This window comes from Neodothiora populina (assembly GCF_041146345.1).
Source record: "Neodothiora populina strain CPC 39397 chromosome Unknown canker_contig_8, whole genome shotgun sequence".
Taxonomy (NCBI): Eukaryota; Fungi; Ascomycota; class Dothideomycetes; order Dothideales; family Dothioraceae; genus Neodothiora; species Neodothiora populina.
In genome coordinates, this window is record NW_027191411.1 from 1,227,292 (window position 1) to 1,248,510 (window position 21,219).

Below are 21,219 nucleotides of genomic sequence, written 5' to 3' on the forward strand. Positions count from 1 at the left end.
TCTCCGACGTAGCGAGGACTTGCTGGGTGTCTATGGGTGCAAGAGTATCTAGAGATGACGTCGCCTTCGGTCGCGAGATCGACTTGATATGCTGGATGGAGGCGTGCTTCGACCTCCACTCACTTACACTCGCAGTAAGCGTGTCGAGCGCCTGCAGCCATGCAGGAAGCTGTGCAACGAAATCCATGAAACACGTCAACAAAGTTCTCTCTTCTCTGTCCATAAATATTAGATATTGGGCCAACAGATCGCCGAGGAGTGGAATGATGCCGGTCTTGACTGTTAGTGAGCACGAATGTATAACAACTGGCCGTCGGATATACTTATAGATCCTGCAGCGCGATCCAGAGGCTGCGATGAAGGCTGTCCATCAGTTTGCTGCTTGATGAATATAGATGGGCAATACGATGCACTTGATGGTCTACCAGGCTCGAACAGCCGCCGGCAACCATCGTGAATCCCGACAGGCCGGTCAGGCTCCAAGTCCATCGTAATTAGGGAGGACTCCACCTTGTTCATACTGTACATCCGCCTATCCGAACCTCTATGATTGTCGAGGCAAAGTGGAGATGTGATCCCACGGCAGAGTACGCTAGCAACACATTATGCAGTATACAGGAAATCGTAGTGAAATGCGTCCGTGCAGCTGAGCATGCAGTCGCGATAGATTGATGGCCGAGCAATCTAAATTAGGGATCCCCACATCGCTGCATTTTCAATGGATGTTGCTGGTTCGAGCAGCAAAGATACTTGCTGATGCAATGTCTCTCGTGCATATGCATTCTGGACGATAATCCATTCCGATCTGGATGTTGTGATTTGGATGCAAGAATGATGTAGTAGGTACGATGTAAATCGGAGACTGGAGATAACGTGTTAGAGATCGTCTTCCTTGTCGACGCACATGGCGAGTTGTCGCAGGAGTGTAGCTCAATCAGGGTTTATTGGTGTCGTGACACGTGGGGTGAAGTGCAGCCTAAAATGCTTGTTTCAAGGAGTGTCGTGTCCATCTTCCCTCAAATAGATGCTGGCAGGATTGCGATAAGCAAGAACACCTGATCGTCGATTATTGGTTCATGTAAAGAAAAATATCTGAGGGGTCGAGGGGGCCGGAAGGATGTGAAAATGTAATCGAGGTACAGAAGGTCTTTAAGCGACGTGGCGACTGTGCTTACACATGCTACCTTACCTACCTTGACTTAGGCAGTTACACGAAGGTGAATGCCACTCCAAGACGAGCAGTCTATACTGTTAATGGACTTGACCGAATCATGCGCTCTATCCTCGGCTAAAGCGCAGGATAGTATGATTGCTCAATTGTCATAGGATGCAAACACTGCAACCGACTAATAAGAGCGCTCGCTACTTATTGTTTATTCTCCAAATATACGAGTATTGAAACATTCAAAGCAACGATAGTGTTGGTCAGCTCCCCCAGCTTTGCTAGAAGATAACAGCAGCATGTAAGTATATACAATACTACCATAGCCTTTGAAAACATGATCTGTGTAAGTAGTGCAGTCTTTCACAATTTGCGCATGCCTACGCACGCATTGTCACAAGATGACGGGAATGGTGATTCGAAATGGAAAAATGTTGTAATATTGGCAGACGTAGGAAATGTTGGTTCTCTTCATGTACAAGCGCTCGCTCTTGCAGGCCCGTATCGCTTTCGCGGAGCTGGATATTTTTACTTTGTGCGCACCATCTTGAGCTTCTTGGGGCTGTGAAGGAATTGGTTGGCGTAGGCCTTGGGGATGATTCTTCGCTCGTTGGGTTCTTGCACAAAGTACTCGTATCCTTGCTTCTCAGCGAAGTGGATGGCGTCGTCCTTGGACTTGAAGTTCAGGTGAGTGCCCTGCATGGCATCGGCCGATGATTGCCAGCCCATGAGGGGGTTCTCCCATCTGTGACCCTTGCTCATAACATCCCAGTCCATACGCCAGTGGTGAGCGTTCCAGTTGCCAGACTGAGTAGCGGTCTTGGCGGGGCGGTAGATGCTAAACAAGGAAGGGTGTTAGTGGTACAACACAGCGAAAGCAGCGACAATGGCTAGAGAAGGAATGCAGAGCCGCAGGTACAGAACTTGGCCAGCCGGCGAGATATGGTGGAGACTCACCGGACAGTGCGAGCCTGGAGATCGACGGGGGCACCAGAGACGACAGCGGCAGCAAGAGTGTCGCCGGGCTCGCTGCCATCCATGACGCGCATGGGGACGGGGGAGAAAGAGCTGTTTGTAGTATGAGCCAAGCGGACCAGGACTTTTCTTCCGAGTCTTTCAGCAATGCTCACGAGGTTCTGTAGTCAATGACGGCGTTCCAGTCGGGAGAATGTCTCGGTGCTGCCTTTCCACCGGTGGCAGTCTTCTCGGTCTCGCCCTTGGTGAGGTGGACGGGGCTCGGGGGCTCGGAGGTGGACGCGGTGGGACCCTCGTCACTGGCATTCTCTGTCTTGCTGGGCCTGTTGTTGGCGGTGTTCTGCCATCGTACGGCGCATGGCAATTGGTGTGAGAAGGTGGGCCTGGCTGCGGCGCCGAGCAGTCTGCTGGCTGCCAATCTGTTCATTGGCGACATGTTTATTGATGGTGTGTGTCTTCGGACTCGAGAGGCGGTGGTGGTGTATGTATGAGCCTCTCCAACCGTACAGTTGCCGGGAATTAGAACTGGCGTGGATAAGACGCTGTATTGTGTATTGGTGTATACACAGTACTTGCCAAAGTGCTTTCACCCAGTCGCAGTGGTTGGAGGTGGTCAGCAATGCAGCCATGCAGCGAAGCCCCGATCAGCCAATCACAGTGCCTGACAACAACGGCATTTCCCGTCACCTTCCGTCCTCCGACGTCCTCGACGCTCGGACCAGATGTGCAAGCCGGAGAGCACCTGCACCTCTACTGGGACACGACCTGAAGCAGTCGACGACCCTCGAGATCATATCGTATCTGTCCTCATACATTCAAAAGCAAAGATGGTGTCCTCGCTCATTCCCCCTAAGGTATGTCATCTCCTCGTCGGATGTCAATTGACTCGCAAACATGTACTGACTGTCTCGCAGATCGCTTCGCCTTCTGTAAGTCCTCTCGCGCAAAACGTCTTCCGGACAGATTGTTACCAGACAACCTCAACCTCCGCCACGACCGCCGCCTTCCGTCTGCATAACCAGACATCTTCGAACGCATATCCACAAAAGTCTCCAAGGAAAAAGAGATCAGGACTGACATTGGTTGTCTCCAGGGCCTTGGCGCAGCGCAAGACGCCGTCCGCATGCAGAGAGTCGTCTCTTTCTACGAGAGACTCCCCCGCGGTCCCGCTCCCGATGTCAAGCCCAGAGGTCTCCTCCAGAGATACCAGGCTCGCTACTTCGGCAAGAACCCATCGGCCATGCGTACGTCTGCCTCTGTCAACCTCGCCTTCGAGGGGTTGCCCAACGACTTGAAGCATCCATGCTGACACTTTCGCTACCAGCTCTTGTCCACATCATTGGCAGTCTGATCTTCCTCGGTTACGCTCAGAACTACTACTTCCACTTGCGTCAGTCTCCGCCCTTCCGCGGGTGTCTCGAGAACACCTTCATGCTGACACAGACAAACAGGTCACCACAAGAACAACGCTCACTAGAGTGTTGTTGGCAAGTCATCCGGGTAGACAAGACAGGCGAGGCAACATCAGTAATGAGGGCCCCAACCTTTGTATTTAGAGTGTATAAGAAAGTCTTTTGAGGTCTGCTACACACCATACATGGTTGCCTTGTCGAGTGCCTTCCTCTCTCCTCGCTATTTCGCTCCCCGTCAGGGTGACGAGCATGATTGGTTCAGACAGCGTCTCTGATGAAAGCTTCTGGGTTGTACATGGATGCCTGATCTCGATCTACTACAGCCGAAGTTAAGGCCTCTTCTCTCGACGTCGTGGTAGATTATGATATCCGTGATAAAGTGCCCTTGTTACCTCATCCTTGAGTGGTGACTACATTAAGTACCTTAATGTTTGTCGCACGGTGAGGAATCTTGTCAATCGCGACATTACTGTAGTGTACTTCGAGTGATGCAGTTCTGCGTGGCATCTCTGAAGGTTATTCCACCAGCCTCAATAAGAACATTTGAAACGGGCAGCTTGACTGAATCCAGGCTGCCAAGTCTGTCATCGTTGTGCTACTGTAGGAAGCGTGAAGTCGCCGTCCAATACTATTGATATTACTGCCGCTAGCACCGCCTCTGCGATCATCGCTGCTGGCATCAAGGTACTCACCCATGTTCATCAAACACGGAATCAGTTTCTCACGAATTAAAAAGCGCACAAGCAGGTGAATAACAATCCGCAGGGTCGTCGAATCACGGCGGCGCATCTACTTCGGCTCAGCTTTCACGCGATACAAGTACTGGGCTGGCGCGGCGGCGGCCGCTGTGTCTTGACTCGTTCGCAGCTTCTCATCCTCGACGCTTCGACGCTTCGACGCTTCGACGCACTTGCTGCCATTGCGCTGGACGACCAGAAGAAGCAACTGCAAGTGACTGCAACTTCCTCGAGTGCAGAGCTTGAAGAGTTGAAACAAACTCGCTGTCGTTCTCGCCGAAGTCCTTTATACTTCTCGCATTAGGTAAATATGATCACCCAGTCTTTTTCCATCCCCATCTAAAGGTCTTGGTTGCCTGTGTTTCGAGGCCTGCTTGTTGCACAAGTGTTGCAGACGTCGGGGCTTCGAGAACACATGATGTTGCCCATCTCTTCGCGCATTCGCCTCCTCCTCGCCCACTCCTCCCTCTTTACTCTTACTGACACCACTCGCCACGGCGCTCCAGACAGTCAATCTGTTATGGCCGATCAGACCACCCACCATGTGGTAAACAGCGACAGGTCGACGGGCGAGCAGTCGTCCGTTGACGCACATGCCAACCAATCTTCTTCTGATGCTGCCCCTGCCGGCGACCACCCAATCGCCAAATCGACCGCTTCTGCTTCTGCTTCCTCTTCCACGCCCCTATCACAAGCATCTTCGACACATCCCTCTGCATCATCTCATGTAGCCAGCATGGATAAATCGACCCCTGATGCTGATAGCGCTAGCACGAATCCCGAACAACGACCAGTGTCTTTACCACAGCTTGCTGTCAACGGAAGTCACGATGCTTCGCATTCACACGATGACGCCAGCGCAGGCTCCGACACCGACACAAGTCGTGCGCGCAGCGTCGACCAGTCCAAGGAGGACACCTCGCATCCCAGGTCGACATCGGTCAAGAAGCCCGCTTCCTTCAAGCCCGTCTCCGTGACCAAGACCTTCCTTGCGAAGACGGCTGGCGCCACCTCTGTATCTGAGCCCCCCCCGCGGATTACTCTGGCGGCCAAGAGTCCGGTGGCAGCTACTGTGCAGCCTGTGGCAAAGCCTCGACTTGTTGCGAAGTCTGGCAGCGCGATGCGTGACCTTCCCAGGCTGCGATCCGGCGACGGAGCTGCTGCCCCGGATGGAAGAACAGTATGGAACAAGAATCAGCCCGTCCCGCCGCCACCTCCCAAGCAGTTCACCGATGAGGAGTTGAAACAACAGTACGGTATTCACCTGGCAAGTCGCCTGCAAGAGGATGAGCAGGACGGCAAGTCCAAATGGGCAGATGAGGACGACGACGAAGAGGACTGGGCCCCTGAGACTGTCGAGTGGATGGATGGTACAAAATCTACAGTTCATGCGGCAGAACAACAAGCAGCGGAACAAGCACAAGCGGCACAGGCTGCACAGGCTGCGCATGCGGCGCAAGAGACACAGGGACCACGCGCACCACAAGCGGCACAGGGAGCTCACTCGGCACAGGACACACAATCAGCTCAACCCATGCAGTCAACTACGCCCGCCGTGGAGGACTCGTCTTCACAAGCCAGACCCACGTTGACAGCGTTGAAACGAACGGCGCTCTCGTCATCCACAACCAAGACCATCCTGAGACCAGGCGCTGCACAGCAGCATGCTAGGCAGAACGGGACCGGTCCTCAGGGCGCAGGCGACAAGCATTCTCTTGTCCCTAAGAGCGTCACTGCCGCTCCCGTCAAGTCTCCCTGGGCTCCTCTTCCTCCCGTCGACAAGGCTCCTCCCGTCATCATCAACCCACCCTCGGTTTCGCAACAGCCTCAGCATTCCTCGAGATTTGGCCATCGCGATCCCCACGGCTTCGACTCATTCGACAACAACAACAACAATGCCCACTCGCATATGACCGAGCCTGCCCATGAGATTGCTGCCGATACATTCGACAGGTCCACTTGGCGCGATGGCCAAAGAGCTCACCGCGAGCTGTTCAACTCCCACTCTGGCCGTTACGAGCCTGTCCCTGAGAATCGTCGTCCTTCGAGACAGCATGACTCTGTGAGACAGCCTGCTCTGTTGCAGCGCTCATCCCATCATACAGGTGCACAGCCGGCCGAACCTTCTGCTGCATTCCAGACTCGGCACAGCAGTCAGGCAGACTCTTCTTTCCAAAGCCGAAGGCGGACCTCGAGCCTCAGTGGCGGCAGCGCCTTCATTCGTGATCATCGTCCATCTGATGCCAGACAGCTCGAGCATCGTCCTACCTTTGACGAATCTGCTGACGACCACGCCGTCGAGCATGATGTGGATGCATCGGGCACCGCTCCAGACAAGCCATCTGGGCTTGCCATTACTCGGCCCGAGGAGCAGGCGCCACCAGTGTCGTTGGAAGAGGAAATTGCGCGACAGCAGCAAGTCCTCCGGGAGTCTCGTGAGGCCGCCAAACGACGGAAGCAGGAAGAGTGGGAAAGAGAGGAAGCCGAGAAGAAGGAGAGGATTAGGAAACGGCTCGAGGCTCTTGCTGCAGCATCAGCTCCGGCTCAATCTGAACAACAAGACTCGACCGCTGACCAACCAAAACCGGCGGTGCAGGAGGCAAAGCAACTTGAGGTTGTAGAGCCTCCTGTCGTAGAGGCGGCACAGATCGAAGCCCAGCCTTCACGCATCGAATCGCAAGCTTCGCCACTGAGGTCCTCACCGAAGAAGCAAAGGCTTGCCGAGTCCAGCCCTACTCCTTTCACTCAGGCGCCGACGCCTTTTGCGCGCGCTGCTCCAAAGGCTCCCGTTTTCGAAGAACCTCAGCTGCCTGGCCTGAAACAGCACTCGCCCCAGATGTCGACTCGTACGCCATATCAGCGCCAGCCTTCTACACAGGCGCCGGCCGCGAGTATCCCCACCTCTACTTTCTCTTCCCCAGGAGACCATCAGGCTCAGCCTTTGCGCGGCATGCCAGCAATGTCTAACCTTACAAACCCCTCGGATTCTTTCCCTATATGGAGCAGTCCCAATATCGCAAGCCACACGGCTCCAGGTAGCAACGTTTGGGGACCTCCTACAAACAACCGACATATCGGAAACGGCACCTTCGATACCGGCTATTCTCGCATGCCATCGGGTCAGCTACAACAGCACCAAAATGCCCCGTTCTCCTCCACACCTACCTTCGGACGTCAATACGCCCCCAGGATCTCGCCCCAAGGGTTTGGCGATCAACGCATGGGTCCAAATGCAAACATAGACTCTCGTGTAAGCGAGACCGTCGAGTCTCCCAAGTTCAACGGCACCTCGCCCTTGCCAGAGACCGCCCGACCGGCATATCAGCCGGCTCCCATCGCACCGCCTCAGAAAGCCGCTTCGAGATCTCAGAACCAGCAGCCCCGTGACACATCCGCCTGGACCAACTTTGCCATGCAAGCCCAGCAGCGAGACCGCGACGAGGTCTCACGACTGGCTTCTGAGAGAAGAGACCATGGCGTCCCTCAGCAAAGATGGACAGAAACTTACAAGCAGACTCAAGTGGAAGAAGGATGGCTTGGTGGTCCTCGGAAGCTGATTGGTACCGAGCAAATTGTTCATGGTGCAGATGCTCCTACAAGTAGCCACTCTATGATCAGTCCTGCACCACCGGTGTCGCAAACATCGATTTCCCATCAGATTGCCAGCCCTGGCGCATCTATGGGTGAGCAACGACAGGTTCCTGGACAGAGCACGGTTCGTTTACCAACTGGACCATCGAGCTTAACTCGCGCTTTCGGCAGCCCGGTAGCTGCACCCGGGGCCGCAGGTAGAGTTACACCTCTCGGAGCGTATGCCAGCGGCGTGCAATCTCTATCTCCACCTCCAATGACTCCTACCTCGACTCCTCAACAATCGCGCTTCTTCCCGTCTGCTCTCTACGGCGGCTCGCCTCCACCAGAGGAGGCGGATCACCCTGCATGTGGTGGAGATACAAGGCATCCGCATGTGAGACTGCCATCAGCAAAGCCCAAAGTCAAGCTCCCACCAGCTCCCTCCCCTCAAGCTAAATCCGCGACCGCACAACTGCCCCAGCGCAACGCCTCTTACAGGGTTGGGGCGCAGCCACTGGTTGCCAGTCAAGATTGGCAGGCACGCTTCAATGGTCTTTTCGGACGGGCTCAGGTCACCGCTATGACCCCGCCGTCTCCTCCTAGAACACCACCGAGACCCCAAGCGCTACCTCCAGCTGTCGCGCCGGCGTCCAAGGCTGCCGTAGAGCTGTTCGATTCGACCCGTGTCGCGACTACCGTATCCCTCCCTCGTACGAAGCCTCTGAGATTCGAAGCCGTGTCGAAGCCTGGTGTCGATGACATCTTCGATGGAGAGCTCAGCTTCGGCTCGACCCCTCGGGTCTTTCTTCCCAGAGCTGTGCGCACCGTTTCGTACCAGATCGGGACCACCTCCCCTAGGACTGATACAAGGTTCAGCAAACGCATTGAGGCTCGTTCAAGGGCGGGCCTTCCCGCGCTTCTAGTGGAGAACGCCAAGCCTGAGATTGTAAGATTGAAGTTGCCTCAAGCATGGGCCATCGCAAAGGAAATACCTGTACCATCAAGGGCTGCAAGCTCAAACGAAGATTCTTCGAGGAAAGGACCGAGTCGACCCAACAGGAATCAACATGCTGCGCCGGCGGCTTCGCCGAGCGGCCCGTCCGATCCCATGAAGAAACCCTCTGCACCTAGGCTCACAGGTAGCAGAAAGACTAGCCTACAGAAGCCTGCTTCGACACCCGAAACGCAAGGCAAGCCTTCTCCCAAAATGAGCGGTCAAGTCGCTGAAGGCGAAGAGAATGCTCGGAAGCGTGGCAGCCTGCCAAAGCAGGCAAAAGGGCGTGGCAGAGGCGCTCCATTCAAGTTTCGAGCTTAGAGTGCTTTAAGCATCAAAGTACAGATAGGAATACACACAGAGGGTGGCTGCCCCTTCTTATATTCGACGTCACACCTACCTTCACGGCGTCCTCCTCGTACTACAGCCTTTCGATATACAAGGCGGTTGCCCTCAGACTCATGTGTGACATGGTGTCAGATTTATTAGCTTCTCATCCACAGGCTGGCAGGCACCGGCGTTCTCGAGGCCTTGAGGTTTGCAAGGGATGAGTCGGTCCGTCCATCTCTCATCTCTCCCTCGGCCTTGGGTTGAAACAGCAGTTCTTTTCCATATTTATCAAACACACGTCGCATTGTCGAACGACATTGAGTTTGAACTTTCTCCCCATCTTGTTTTCGATCGAGGTATACACCGCGGTGAGGTGGTGCAAAGCAAGTAGTAAAATAATGTAAATAGTGGGAATTATCGAGAAGATTATCTGAAAAGGAATATTCGTTCGTGCAAAAACGGCATGATCTGGGTATTTGTGTTTTTGTTCATCCGTCCATCGAACCTGGCACAAGGTGCAATGAGTAAGAAAACAATACATTCTGCTCCGGTCTAACCCTTCTCTAATCCTCTCTCTTGTTGCTCATGACACGCTCGACGGGGGTGTGACCACCCTCAGACGACTGCGACGCAGCATGCGTTCCATGAACGACGTACTGCTCGGTGTTCGCATTGGCATCGAGATCGCCACCATGTCTCATATGCTCCCACTCACCGATCTGCTCATCGAAGAACTGATCGAAATCCAGACCCTTCTCCTCGGCCTCGGCGCTGACCCTCAAGTGCATGTAGGGGATGTATTTCAGCGCGAAAAGCAAGATACAGCTGACGACAAACGAGTAAGCCGAGATGGCGGTGATTTCAGCGAATTGCTTGCCGACTTGCATGCCGTCGCCGTTGAGGCCTCCGGTGTAAGCGGACACGCCGTCGAGGGCCGACACGGCCGAGTTGGCGAAGATACCGGTCAGGAACGAGCCCATCATGCCACCGATGCCGTGCAGCTTAAAGACATACAGGCCCTCGTCGATGCGCAGCCACTCGTTGATGTCTTGACACAAGGCACACACGACGGCGGTGATGAAGCCGATGACGGCGGCGAGCCAGACGCTGACGAAGCCCGCGGCGGGAGTGATGCCTACGAGACCGGCGATGGCGCCCTCGCAGGCGCCGACGACGGAGAAGCGGCCCTTGTGTCTGATCATGTCGACGATGACCCAGCCGATGGCGCCCGTCGATGCGGCCGTATTGGTGTTGAAGGCGGCGTACATTGAGCGGATGGATCCGTTGAGCGTCGAGCCGCCGTTGAAGCCGAACCAGCCGAACCAGATGAAGCAGGTTCCCAGGAAGACGAGAGTCGTGTTGTGGGGCTTGTCGTGGGTGTGGGGGTGCTCGCCTTTCTTCATGCGCTTGCCGAGGACGAGGGCGTAGGCGAGGGCAGCCCAGCCGGAGGCAATGTGCACGGGGCCACCGCCGGCATAGTCGAGAGAGGGGAGGTTGTACAACCAGCCATTAGCGTTCCATGTCCAGCAGGCGATGGGGCAGTAGACGATGGTGCACCAGCAGAAGCCGAAGACGAGAGAGGGAATGATACGGCCACGCTCGAAAGAGCCACCGATGACGATCTGCACGGTGCAAGCAGCGAAGAGAAGCTCGTAGAGACAGAAGACGATCTCAGGGAGGAAAGGGGAGCCGGGAGAAGGAGCGGCGGCAACGTTCTTCATGCCGAAGTTCTTGAGGTCACCGATGAAGGAGTTGGCAGTGCGGGAGAACGCCAGAGAGTAACCCCAGAACATCCATTGGAAGGTGGTGCTGGAAAGTAAATCAGTCAAGGGATTGATATTAGTGGGAGGGTGAGGTATCAGGGCAACATACACAGCGAGAACCATCAGACTCTGGAACAGTAGCGAGAGACCACTCTTGCGTCGGGCCAGACCGCCATATAGAAGACCGATACCAGGGATGATCAACCACACGAGGAATGTGCAGACGATGAGATAGATGTAGTGGAACTCATAGCCAGTATACTGTGCATTGACATCGACCTCAAGGGGGTTTCCTCCCTTGGGTTCGGACGAGTTAAACTCGGGCTGAGGGGGGGGAATTATGGTCAGAACCAAGAGCAGGGTGCTATAGCGGTCAGATCTAGTTACTCACTGCAGGGTAGAGGCTCAGAGTCGACATTGTGGCAAAAGTAGCTACGCTACTGCTGCAGTCGCTTGATTATAGAAACGAAAGAATATAGAATGGAACGACCACCTACCAGGTCGGGCGAAAGTGATGAGAGGTGCGTGTTTATATCTACAGTCACTGCTTCGCCTAACTCATCAATACCGCCCCGTTACCGGGCATGTTTACTACATTTCTCGCGCCCAGAATCTCCTATCAATATCGAAAAGACCTGATATTGGACTCAAATGTCGGCTTGGCGAGATAAGAGGTCATGTTTTGCCCGGAATATATATCTGGGGTGAGTCAAGTTCGATATTCAACCTTACCTAGAAGGACTAGATCATACCCGGATATCTTGGCTGTACCAGGAAAAGCATACACCGTTGATCCTTCGGTCAGCAAAAAACCACGTGCGGCAAGTCAGTAGTCGGGAACAATGAAAGCCCAATGGTCAACTAGCCTTATCGCAAAGCGATGGATGCGGCTAGTTTTGACGCCACACGTTGGATGTTTATCTATGGCTTTACTCATTTGTCTTGCTCATAAATAAAAGGGCGATGAGCCCTGGCTAGCGGGCGACCTCGCTTACTTGCCCTCCTCATACTGTTTGTTTGTACGCCGAACGAGTAGAAGAGGAGAAGGTGTGAAAGCGACAGGCGCCCAGCGGCGAGAAGGACATTAGATGCATTTAACCATGAAGTCTGGCCAAGCACTGGAGTAGATCCCACTGCCAAGACCTGCTCGTGCGACCACACCCGAGTCGCCGAAAGGCACGTCAAAGCATGTGGCCAGTCCCCAGAGGCGACGATCACATGTGGATAGCTTTTCCTCGACCTCTTCCAAGGTTTGACACATGGACGACTGCTTGAATTTATATAGTTCACTTGACATGCAGTCATCTCGGTCCATCGAGGCTTGTTCCCCTCGTGGAGTGAAGTACTCATGCACGATTGCGTCCAGCATGGGTCAACTGCAAGGTACTGCCATAATCCCGTTGTAGGTGGCTGGTACTTCAGCAAGTGAAACAGTAATCCCCCCTGCCGCGGAAGAAAAAAGAGAGCTAAGAAAAGGGTCTGTCCCTACGTACGGAGGTACACCCGGGAACTGCGAAAGTCCGACTTCACACTGCGTCACTATGTCCTCCACTGCCATCTGCGTCAAGTACCAAGTGTAAGATTCACAGATCACACAATTTGTTCCTAATTTTCAGTCTACTCTCAGTTGCTTATCCTTATCACCTCAAATCCCGGGCTGGTTTTTATTTCCTCTATGTTGCGCAGTGTTCGGGCTTCCTATCACGCACACGACTGACCTTGCAGGAAATGCTTACTGCTGTACGACTACTGAACTTTTTGCTCATAGTCACTGCAGTCGCACAAAAGAAAAGCCCATCATGTCGTGTTTCGGATCGAGACATACAAATCAATGATGCGAGAGTGGTCGTCGCGCGAGATGAGGCATTGACAGGCACAGCCTCTTATGTTTCGAATGGATCAGAATCAACATCGGGTGTAGATCCTGCGAGCAGTACGGCTTCTAGTCAGAATGGCGCGGTTTCTTCGATTTCTGTGAATGGAACCATCAATTCTCATGCTCTGTCATGCTATTCGGCACGAAAAACATGGCGCAGCTCTTCTCTCGAATGGCAGTCGACGGCCATCGGCGACAAGAGCTTTTCGACGACAGTGACTTCTACAACGATGCAATTCGCCACCACTACGACGGCCACAATATATCCATTAAGCGTGTCGACGTACAAGCTATGCGACGGAAGTCCCCGGGTAGACGTTATCCCGATCACTATTACTTCGTCGTTCAACTGGACGTCGAGTTTCTACACCACTCTGACTCCCGCACTCCCTACTTTCAGCCCGCCACCATGTACCATGAATCCGACGGATTGCATGTATCTATATTACAACACTAGTTTGACGCCTGATGACATTACACTCCTTGGCGCCTGTGGCTCCCCTGCACATCTATATCGACCATGTCTCATCGGAGGAGGGCCCGTCAAACTCGCCTATTTTCCAGTAACCGAGGTCGATGGTGACCTATGTGGAACTCGTGGCCGAACACTCACTCCCACGAATGGTCCCACTACGCTCAAAGCGTTAGGGACGACACTGACGACGGGATCTGTCTACCTTTCTTTCGAGACACTTTTTGCATATCAAGACGGCTTTGGAATGCGCATTGGACCTACTTTCACTAATTTTATTATGCCCCTACCATCAGATGCCATTTCCACCCAATGCGGCGGGTGGTTCTCCGCGAGAGGTACAGGCACAGCAGTCAATTGGGCCGACTTCAATTATCCCGTTCCCGCCAGTGCTTATTCTTGCGCGAATCGCTGCACGTCCGAACTTACGCTCACCAATATGAATGGCACTGGATTCCCTTTCACGCCACCGGCAGAATGCGAGACGATCTGGGGCGATTTTAACCCTGCTCTCGCCGTTCCAACACAGGTCCGTAATATGGTACTTGAATGGGCGACGTGTTCATTCTGGGACGACGTCCTTCCTAATTTTCTTTTCGACCCGCCAATGGCTCTGCGTCCTGCAGACACTGCTGCGACAGCTACTCTGCCTGGCTCAGAGCCTTCCGGAACCACCACATCCGCATCCCCTGCTCGGACAAGTCAAATATCGCCCTCGGCGACCACGTCCGCAGACACAAGTCAAGTGTCTGTAAGGCCTGTCAACACACTTTCCACACACGCTCTCGCAATCACGTTCACTGCAGCAGGCGCTTTGTTTACTGCCTCTGCGGCAGTCGGCGCCGCAGCACACAACGCGTTTGTCATCGACGGTGCTACTGTCCAAGTCGGTGGGGAGCCACAAGTCGTGGACGGCCACACCATAAGCGCGGCCCTGAATGATTTCATCGTCGACGGCAGCAGTGCAGTCACTTTCTACTCGCCTCCTGTTGACCCAAGCACGACTACGCGTTCAGTGAACGACGGATCGAGTAGTGGTGCATCGCGCAGCGGTGGATCTTCTTCTCCACCGACTGTGATTAGCACAACAAGCTCGAGACCAGTCATAGACACAGCAGGCCCCGCAACAATGCAATCCTCGTCAACAACGACAACGACAACGAAAAGCAAAGCCGCAACGACAGCACCAACCTTCATACGCGGCATATCTTTCATCTACTGGACAATCATTCTAGCAGTCGCTCTGACGATCAAGTCGTTGTGACAAGCTGGCTTTGTCACATGAAAATACTCTTGTACGTCAAACACTATAATTCCATTCATTGGGCAAGGAGTTTTGTTTTTCTGCGGGGATGCGAACGGAGCATTTAGCAGATACATGGGGCTAAAATGGGTTTGGTTATCTGATGCATCTACGTGGATTTTGGGGGCCCAGGTGTACTGCTATGCAAGTACTTCATTCGCATATTTATATATATATGCTTTTTGTAAATCACATGAATCAAGATCAAAAGTTTTCTCAATTATCTTCTTCGTCTATGACACGATGTACATACATACACTTCACGCACTCATCCATTCGTTTGTTCCGTAGCGTCCTGTGAAGTTATTCAAGTTCGCTGTCCCTCTTACATTGGTCGATCTCACTTGCCTAACATACAAAGCAACAATATGAAAACATTGACTTGGAACTCGCATGATAAGAGCAGCGCAGATAGCACCTCAACTTGGTTTTTGGTTTTTTTTTGCTTCGGTGCTCGGGGACTTTTTGGGACAGGGTCACCCTGGGTTCTGTCAGGCAAGATTATATCGACAGTCATATCTCCTCGATACTACAACGTGCGGTTTCAATTGTGGTGCAATGTGCAGTTGTAGAGAGATCAGAAGAACTCGAAGGGAGAAAAGGATATCATCATGATCATTAATAGTAATCTCTATTCCGTATCCTGCCTGTGAGATAAGAAGCGAAGCGAGAAAAAACAGGCCGCAGAAAAGTAGCGATAACATATATCGAGAAGGGACAAAAACCCAACAAGTCAAAACCAAAAACAATAACGAATCCGCGACCGAAAAGCAAAAAGAAGGATAAATACTCCGTCGCTTAATGCAATAACATGCCCAACCCAATCCTCTGGACCGAACCCCAAACTCCATGACTTTGAATAATGGCTTCCTAAACCTCCAATTCACAGGTCGGTGTGTCGCGCCCATCTCTTTTCGGCTCCTCTCCTCCTCCTGGCCCGTCGCGCTTCTCAGACGATCGTTTCATAACGCCGAGATCGAGAAGGCGGTCCCAGACGTGATCTCTTCTTGCGATCTTGCTCTTGTCGTACGGTAAGCCGTCTACGCTGTCTAGTGCGCGACAGCTTTGGCTGAGCATGAGCTCGTAGACGCGGCGTGTGAGTTTTGCGTCTTCGTCGAGCCGGTCGCAGTGTTCTGCGTCTGCTACTCGGTCTGCTTGTGGAAGGCTGTAGGACTTTGCTGCGCTTGATTGGATGTGTGCTTCTGATCTGATCTCTAGACTGCTGTTTAGTCCGGATGTCAGAACCAGACTTTGCTCGTTCGATGTTGCCTTCAGTGCCGCTGCTGTCGTTGTTGGTGGGTAGAATCCAAGAGTGATCGGATTCTCTCGTGCGTCAAAAGTACGGAGGTGCTGCATCCTAGACAATGTCGCCAGAGTTTTGCGAAGACGAGAGATGCGGTTGCCGGCAACGTTGAGTGTCTCGAGACGTGTGATGTTCAGCAGCGGACGTACATCCTTGAGCGCATTGAAGGAGAGATTGATCGCCCGCAAGTTCGGCATTTTGAGACCAAAGTCTGCAGGCAGCTCTTGCAGCCCACAGCAAGCGAGCTCGAGGTTCTGAATGCTGTGGAAAGAATGCTGAAGATCCAGGTGACCGATCGCATTCGAGGACAAATTCAGGGATCGAGTATGCAGAACTTGCTCGAAAATAGACAGCTTTGTCGTATGCTGTCGACGCATGGACAAGGTATCAAGAGCATGTAGTCTATCCAAGCCGTCCACTGTCGACAGTCGATTCTCATCGACATTCAGATAACGCAGGGCTGCGAGGTTCGACACATCAAAGGAAGTGAGTTGATTACTCTGCACAGATAAGAAAGCCAATTTCGAAGCAGGCGTGTTCGAAGCAAAGGTTTGTAGTTCATTATCATCTTGGTCAACTGTTAGCACGTTTGATTAAATTGTGACAACATTTCAAACTTACCGAGGTTGAGACGGAAAAGAGATGGCAGAGACTCTGCCTGAGTGAAGGTGGTGAGTTGATTGCCGCTCAAGTCGACTTCCTCGAGTCTTTTGAGCTCGGAACCTTCAAAGTCCACGTTGTCGATGTTGTTGCATCGTACAGACAGCTTCAACAAGCCGTCAAGCCCCATGACACCATCTAGTGACGAAATCTGGTTATCGTCCGCCCTGACTTCTCGTAAGTGAATCAGCATACTCAAGCCAGCCAGACTATCAATGGAATTGCTGGAGATGTCGAGATATTGTAAATTCATCAAGTGACTCCACGCTGTCAGACTGCTAAGAGCATTAGAGCGGACATTGAGTCGTCTGATGGAAATTGGGGCGCCCTCGAGATGAGCAATGTTGTTGTTTGACAGATCAAGGTCCTCGAGGCGGGAACAGAAGTCTTCCAGATTGTGGACGGAGCCAAGGTCCCTCTCGCGCAAGCTCAATTTCTTGATGTCTTCCCAGTATGGCTCATCAGGCTCCACGTCGGTTAAAGTTTTGACCAAGCTCTGGACAGCCATGCCGTATCGGTCGGTGGAGGTGTGCTGCGCAACACGCTTTGCTAACATCTTCTCAGATGGACGCTCCGGATCCTCGTCATTCATTGTAAAGTCGGGAAGATCACTCAAATAGAAGGTTCCGTCGATGCGTGCAGGCGTAGAGGACGGCACGACAAGATCTTGACTGGGCGCCGCTCGCTTCGCGCTAGGCTGGCTGAGGTTGACAGAAACACTCATCAAGCGCTTGTCGGGCAGAGTAGCTACGAATGACAATTCGCTTTGATCTTGCGTTGTCGTGTGAAGGCCGCGATTCAGTGTTTGTCGCCTAAGAGACATCGGTCGTGGACCTGGGTTATTCGCAGAGCCAGACGAGGAGGCAATCCAGGATGTCCGCTGACGTTGCTTTGGTGCCGGTATCTCTTCCGTCACAGACTCGCCGCTCTGTAGTGAATCATCCTCAGAGGGTTCGCTGTCCTCATCCACATGCTCAGGAATATCCGAGATGGGATGGGGCATGTTCGCATGAGCAAGATCAAGAAGCCCATGACCAGTCTGCGTCTTGCCACGATTGAGATTAGCGAGTTCTTCATTGCTCCATGACGTTGCTCGCGTATCAATTTGTGGTTGCTGCTGACTCGATCCGAATTGTTTGCTCGACCCAAACACCGAGTATTTGGAAGGTGCTGAGCTGGAGTTGAAGGGTGGAGGAGCTTGGTTTTCTCTCGTCACAGGCCTAGGCGCGGCGGATTCACTCAACTTCTGGCGTGTGCCTTGACGACTTGGTGGGGCTTGCGGATGGTGGGCCTGATCATGAGTAGAGCGGCCATTGGAATTGGATCGACTTATGCGGTTCATCTCCTTCATCTCGTCAACTGTAAGATCAGGGATGTCGTTGAAAGGATCGTCTTCGCTGGTGATGTTGCTAGGGTGCTCTGGAGAGACAGGAATCTCGCGATGAACTCTTTTCGCAGACTTGATCCTGACCCATTTCTGCTTCTCCCTGTCAAATGTCATCCCGCCGATTTCCTCAGGAATCAGATGCGCCACATTCTCTGGTGCAAGTGTTGCAACGTTATCCGATTTGCGAGTTGAGTGGGTGCCAATCGTGCGACTACTGGATGAGTCTAGCGACGGATTTGAGCCATGGGTCTTCGATGCCTTGCTTTTGTGACTGACATCTGATTCGCCTCGTGGTCTGCGAGTCTCTGGACGAGGCCCTCTAATTCTGATGTTTGACAGGGTATCAGCGAGCGCATCTTGATCAGCATGGTTTTCGAGAGCGCCCATGTTCAAGGATCGTAATGATGATTCTACCAGGTCCAGCTCATCGTCGCTTTCTTGAAACTTGCGAAGCCGACTTGCAACCCTTGGGTCTTGCTGAGTGCGGCTACGAGGTCGCCACCCGCTATTACCTCCTTCTCGAGAAGGCGGACGGGATAATCGTAGAGGAGACGGAGACCTTGGCGCCACATTCTTCGGTAATAGGGTCTCCCCAAGAGCCTCTTCTGCTTCGGATTCTTCCAAGTTTCCGAGACCACTGTGCGGTCTACCCCGGGCTCGAATCAATGACATGATATGCATCGCTTCGTCGAGGAAATCTTGAGTGGTTATTGACCGACTACGCTTGCCCTCGATCTCGGACTTGGACATTTGGAGTGTGAATGCGGCCACCTCGGCAGCGACTGATTGCGCTTGCTCGGCAGTGAGAGATTCTTCTGGGATATCGGTCAGATCCAGTTTCTCTTTGACAGCTTCCAGTCTCGGAGAACTATCCAAGAAATGCATGGTCGCTTCATCGATCTCATGATGTACATGGCTATCTCTATCACGAGCGTTGTTTTCGCGACTCTGTCCTGGGGTTGGATTTCGCGGTCTGCTAAGACTGTCTTTCATACGCCTCCATGATCCAGCGTCCTCGTATGAGGCGGAACGACTACCGTCGGTACTTGCACCGGTAATTTTTACTTGGATCTCGGAGCCATGACCCAGACCGGGCATTGCACCACTTAGGGCTACGATAGTCCGTCTTCGTTTTGGAGTAGGGGCCTTGGATGGAGACGTGCGAGGTCTCTTGCCTTCAACACTTTCACCTCGCTCTCCTGTAGCGGCAGGAAAGGTCTGCTGGATGGAAGAATAGTCGGCTGAAAGCCGAGATCTCGCAGTGCTGCGTTTGGAGAGCTTTCTCTTCAGCTTCAGCGAGCTACGAGCCTCCATTTCGTCAAGGTGAAATCGGAACGGTTGCCTGCTACCCGGAGGCGCGATATCTGGAGGTGGTGAATTCTCGTAGAAGTCCTGCTCACTCAGATCCAGAGCGGTAGGAATGGAAAGGTCGGCCTCGAAGTCGTGGTCGTCGAGTTCACCCTCCCCGAAGCTGCTGAGACTTGGCATGATCTGGCGCTGTGTAGATTGAGAGCCTTCCCGGGGCTGAGAATGATGAGATCTCCGCGCCAGGTATGAGGAGCGAGAGGCGCGGCCCGACATGATGGCTGGGCTTCCAGGATTGTCGGGTGAAGCAGTATAGCTTCGAGCGCCGTTCCTAGATTCGGTCTCAACTGCCGAATCCATCATTCCCTCTCGATCCAAATCTTCCAATTGACTCATTCTACGCAAGAGCCTGTTGTTGGTGAAGGTGTCGTAATTTCCAAACAATTTTAATGGACTGGTCGATGGGCGAGTCTTGGGGGGACTCAAGGAAGGACTCAGCATACTGCTCTCATCTCGTTCGAGTGGAGTGGCAGATCTTTGCACGGGCGGAGGAGTTCCAGTCGGAAGATTGTCGGGCAAGGAGACATCAGGTACAGTCGGCATCTCACTGTTGTCGTCAAAAGTCCTGTCGTCGCGGTCTGAGGAGAAGCCCGATTGGTCAGGATCAGCAGGTGGAGGTAGCGAGACATTGCTCTCATCCAACATGTTCTCCGAGACATCGTGATCGACTGCGGCATAGTCGACGCGGCCGTCGACAGTTGTGTGTTTTGAAATGAAGACGGGACTGAAGCCTTCGCCCGAATAGTCAGTTTGTCCGCTAATGGTGCGATTGGCTGCCTGTTTGCAACTCGAGGGCTGCAGTAAGTGCTGATCCGCCGGTAGTTGGGCCGGAGATAGGACAGATGAATTCCTGCTACCGTCGATTGTGGATGGATATGGCGGAGGGCTTGAGGGTGGGATCATCTGCGGAGTGAAGAGCTTCCTGAACGATTGCAAGGGCGGCTGGGATGAGTTTGCTGTTGTGGGCCTTGAAGGGGACTGGAAAATGTTCTCCAAACCGGAAGGTGCAAAGAGATCGGTCTGATCTCCATAGCCAAGCTCGCCATCAATCAGCCTCTTCTTCCACTCCTGCGGTTCTTGCTTTTCTGGCGAGTTGCTCTTGGACTTTCTCGCCACCGTATCATATCTGACTACAGAGCCAGCGGAAGCGCACGATTCAGAGGGCGAGACCGGTCGCGCCTTGCGGCTTACAGAATGTGTCGGGGAGGCGAAGCCGGGGGTGTTGTTGCTGATTTCCGTAAATGGAGCACGACGTCTGAGACTACCCGGCGCAGGATCTGAAGTAGAAGCGACGGAGTATGCGCCGCTGCTCCGTCGTGGGATGCGACTCGGCCGAGTGGATGTGGATTTGACGCGTGACTGAGAGGCTTCCGAGCCGGAAGGTGAAGTTGGGCCAGGGACGGGCGATGTCATAGATGAAGGCTGGAATGCTGCGGCTGTCTTTGCCACAGGCACAGGCTCGACCCAGTCCTCATCGAGGTCCTCAAGCCAGGGCGCAATCTGGTCCGGCATTTTGCGCTGTGCTGGTGTGGTGAAAGCTGTGCTGAGACACTAAAAGATGGCCTCACTCCGATGTCAACCACCTTCCGAGTTCAGGAAGAATGGCGGTAGAATCCTTGGAAGCGTTTTCGACGCCGAGCATGAGGTATGAGCCAAGTTGCTTGTATAGATTGAGGTCCTCGACGCTAGAGGCGACTCTGTATAGCAGCAAGGTGAAGCGTGGACCAGTTGCACAATATGGCGATGGCGTATATCGTGTGTATATCTTGTATAACGATACTTATCGCCCTGTGTTATGATCTTACTGCCCGAAAGTAATGATTAACATGATGCGCATGCTCGTCAACAGCTTCGACATTCTGATCATCAACACATCAATGCGGAGGAAGAGTTGTATATAAAGATAG

The 21,219-nt window shown here is 53.2% G+C and overlaps 5 protein-coding genes across 6 annotated transcripts; 2 read left to right on the top strand and 3 right to left on the bottom strand.

Moving 5' to 3' along the window:
- Window positions 1-1,690: 1,690 nt before the first annotated feature.
- Window positions 1,691-2,573, bottom strand: AAFC00_006879 (uncharacterized protein; the record flags this gene model as incomplete). The annotated part of the gene is made up of 3 exons (XM_069346900.1): window positions 1,691-2,000; window positions 2,120-2,230; window positions 2,293-2,573. The coding sequence occupies 3 exons, from the start codon at window positions 2,571-2,573 to the stop codon at window positions 1,691-1,693; spliced, it is 702 nt and encodes a 233-aa protein (XP_069199778.1).
- Window positions 2,574-2,964: 391 nt separating this feature from the next.
- Window positions 2,965-3,614, top strand: AAFC00_006880 (uncharacterized protein; the record flags this gene model as incomplete). Of its 2 annotated transcripts, XM_069348377.1 has the most annotated exons (5): window positions 2,965-2,991; window positions 3,052-3,066; window positions 3,231-3,381; window positions 3,462-3,527; window positions 3,589-3,614. In XM_069348377.1, the coding sequence occupies 5 exons, from the start codon at window positions 2,965-2,967 to the stop codon at window positions 3,612-3,614; spliced, it is 285 nt and encodes a 94-aa protein (XP_069199779.1). The 2 variants fall into 2 exon arrangements, with proteins under 2 accessions (XP_069199779.1, XP_069199780.1); XM_069346901.1 differs by lacking the exon at window positions 3,052-3,066 and having other exon boundaries at window positions 2,965-3,006.
- Window positions 3,615-4,806: 1,192 nt separating this feature from the next.
- On the top strand, window positions 4,807-9,174 carry AAFC00_006881 (uncharacterized protein; the record flags this gene model as incomplete). Its single annotated transcript, XM_069346902.1, has 1 exon — window positions 4,807-9,174. The coding sequence occupies one exon, from the start codon at window positions 4,807-4,809 to the stop codon at window positions 9,172-9,174; it is 4,368 nt and encodes a 1,455-aa protein (XP_069199781.1).
- Window positions 9,175-9,746: 572 nt separating this feature from the next.
- Window positions 9,747-11,364, bottom strand: AAFC00_006882 (uncharacterized protein; the record flags this gene model as incomplete). The annotated part of the gene is made up of 3 exons (XM_069346903.1): window positions 9,747-10,992; window positions 11,056-11,270; window positions 11,338-11,364. 3 exons carry the CDS (start codon window positions 11,362-11,364, stop codon window positions 9,747-9,749), a joined length of 1,488 nt encoding a protein of 495 aa, XP_069199782.1.
- A 4,103-nt stretch (window positions 11,365-15,467) lies between these two features.
- AAFC00_006883 (uncharacterized protein) lies at window positions 15,468-20,824 on the bottom strand (the record flags this gene model as incomplete). Its single annotated transcript, XM_069346904.1, has 2 exons — window positions 15,468-16,468; window positions 16,522-20,824. 2 exons carry the CDS (start codon window positions 20,822-20,824, stop codon window positions 15,468-15,470), a joined length of 5,304 nt encoding a protein of 1,767 aa, XP_069199783.1.
- Between the last annotated feature and the right edge of the window lie 395 nt (window positions 20,825-21,219).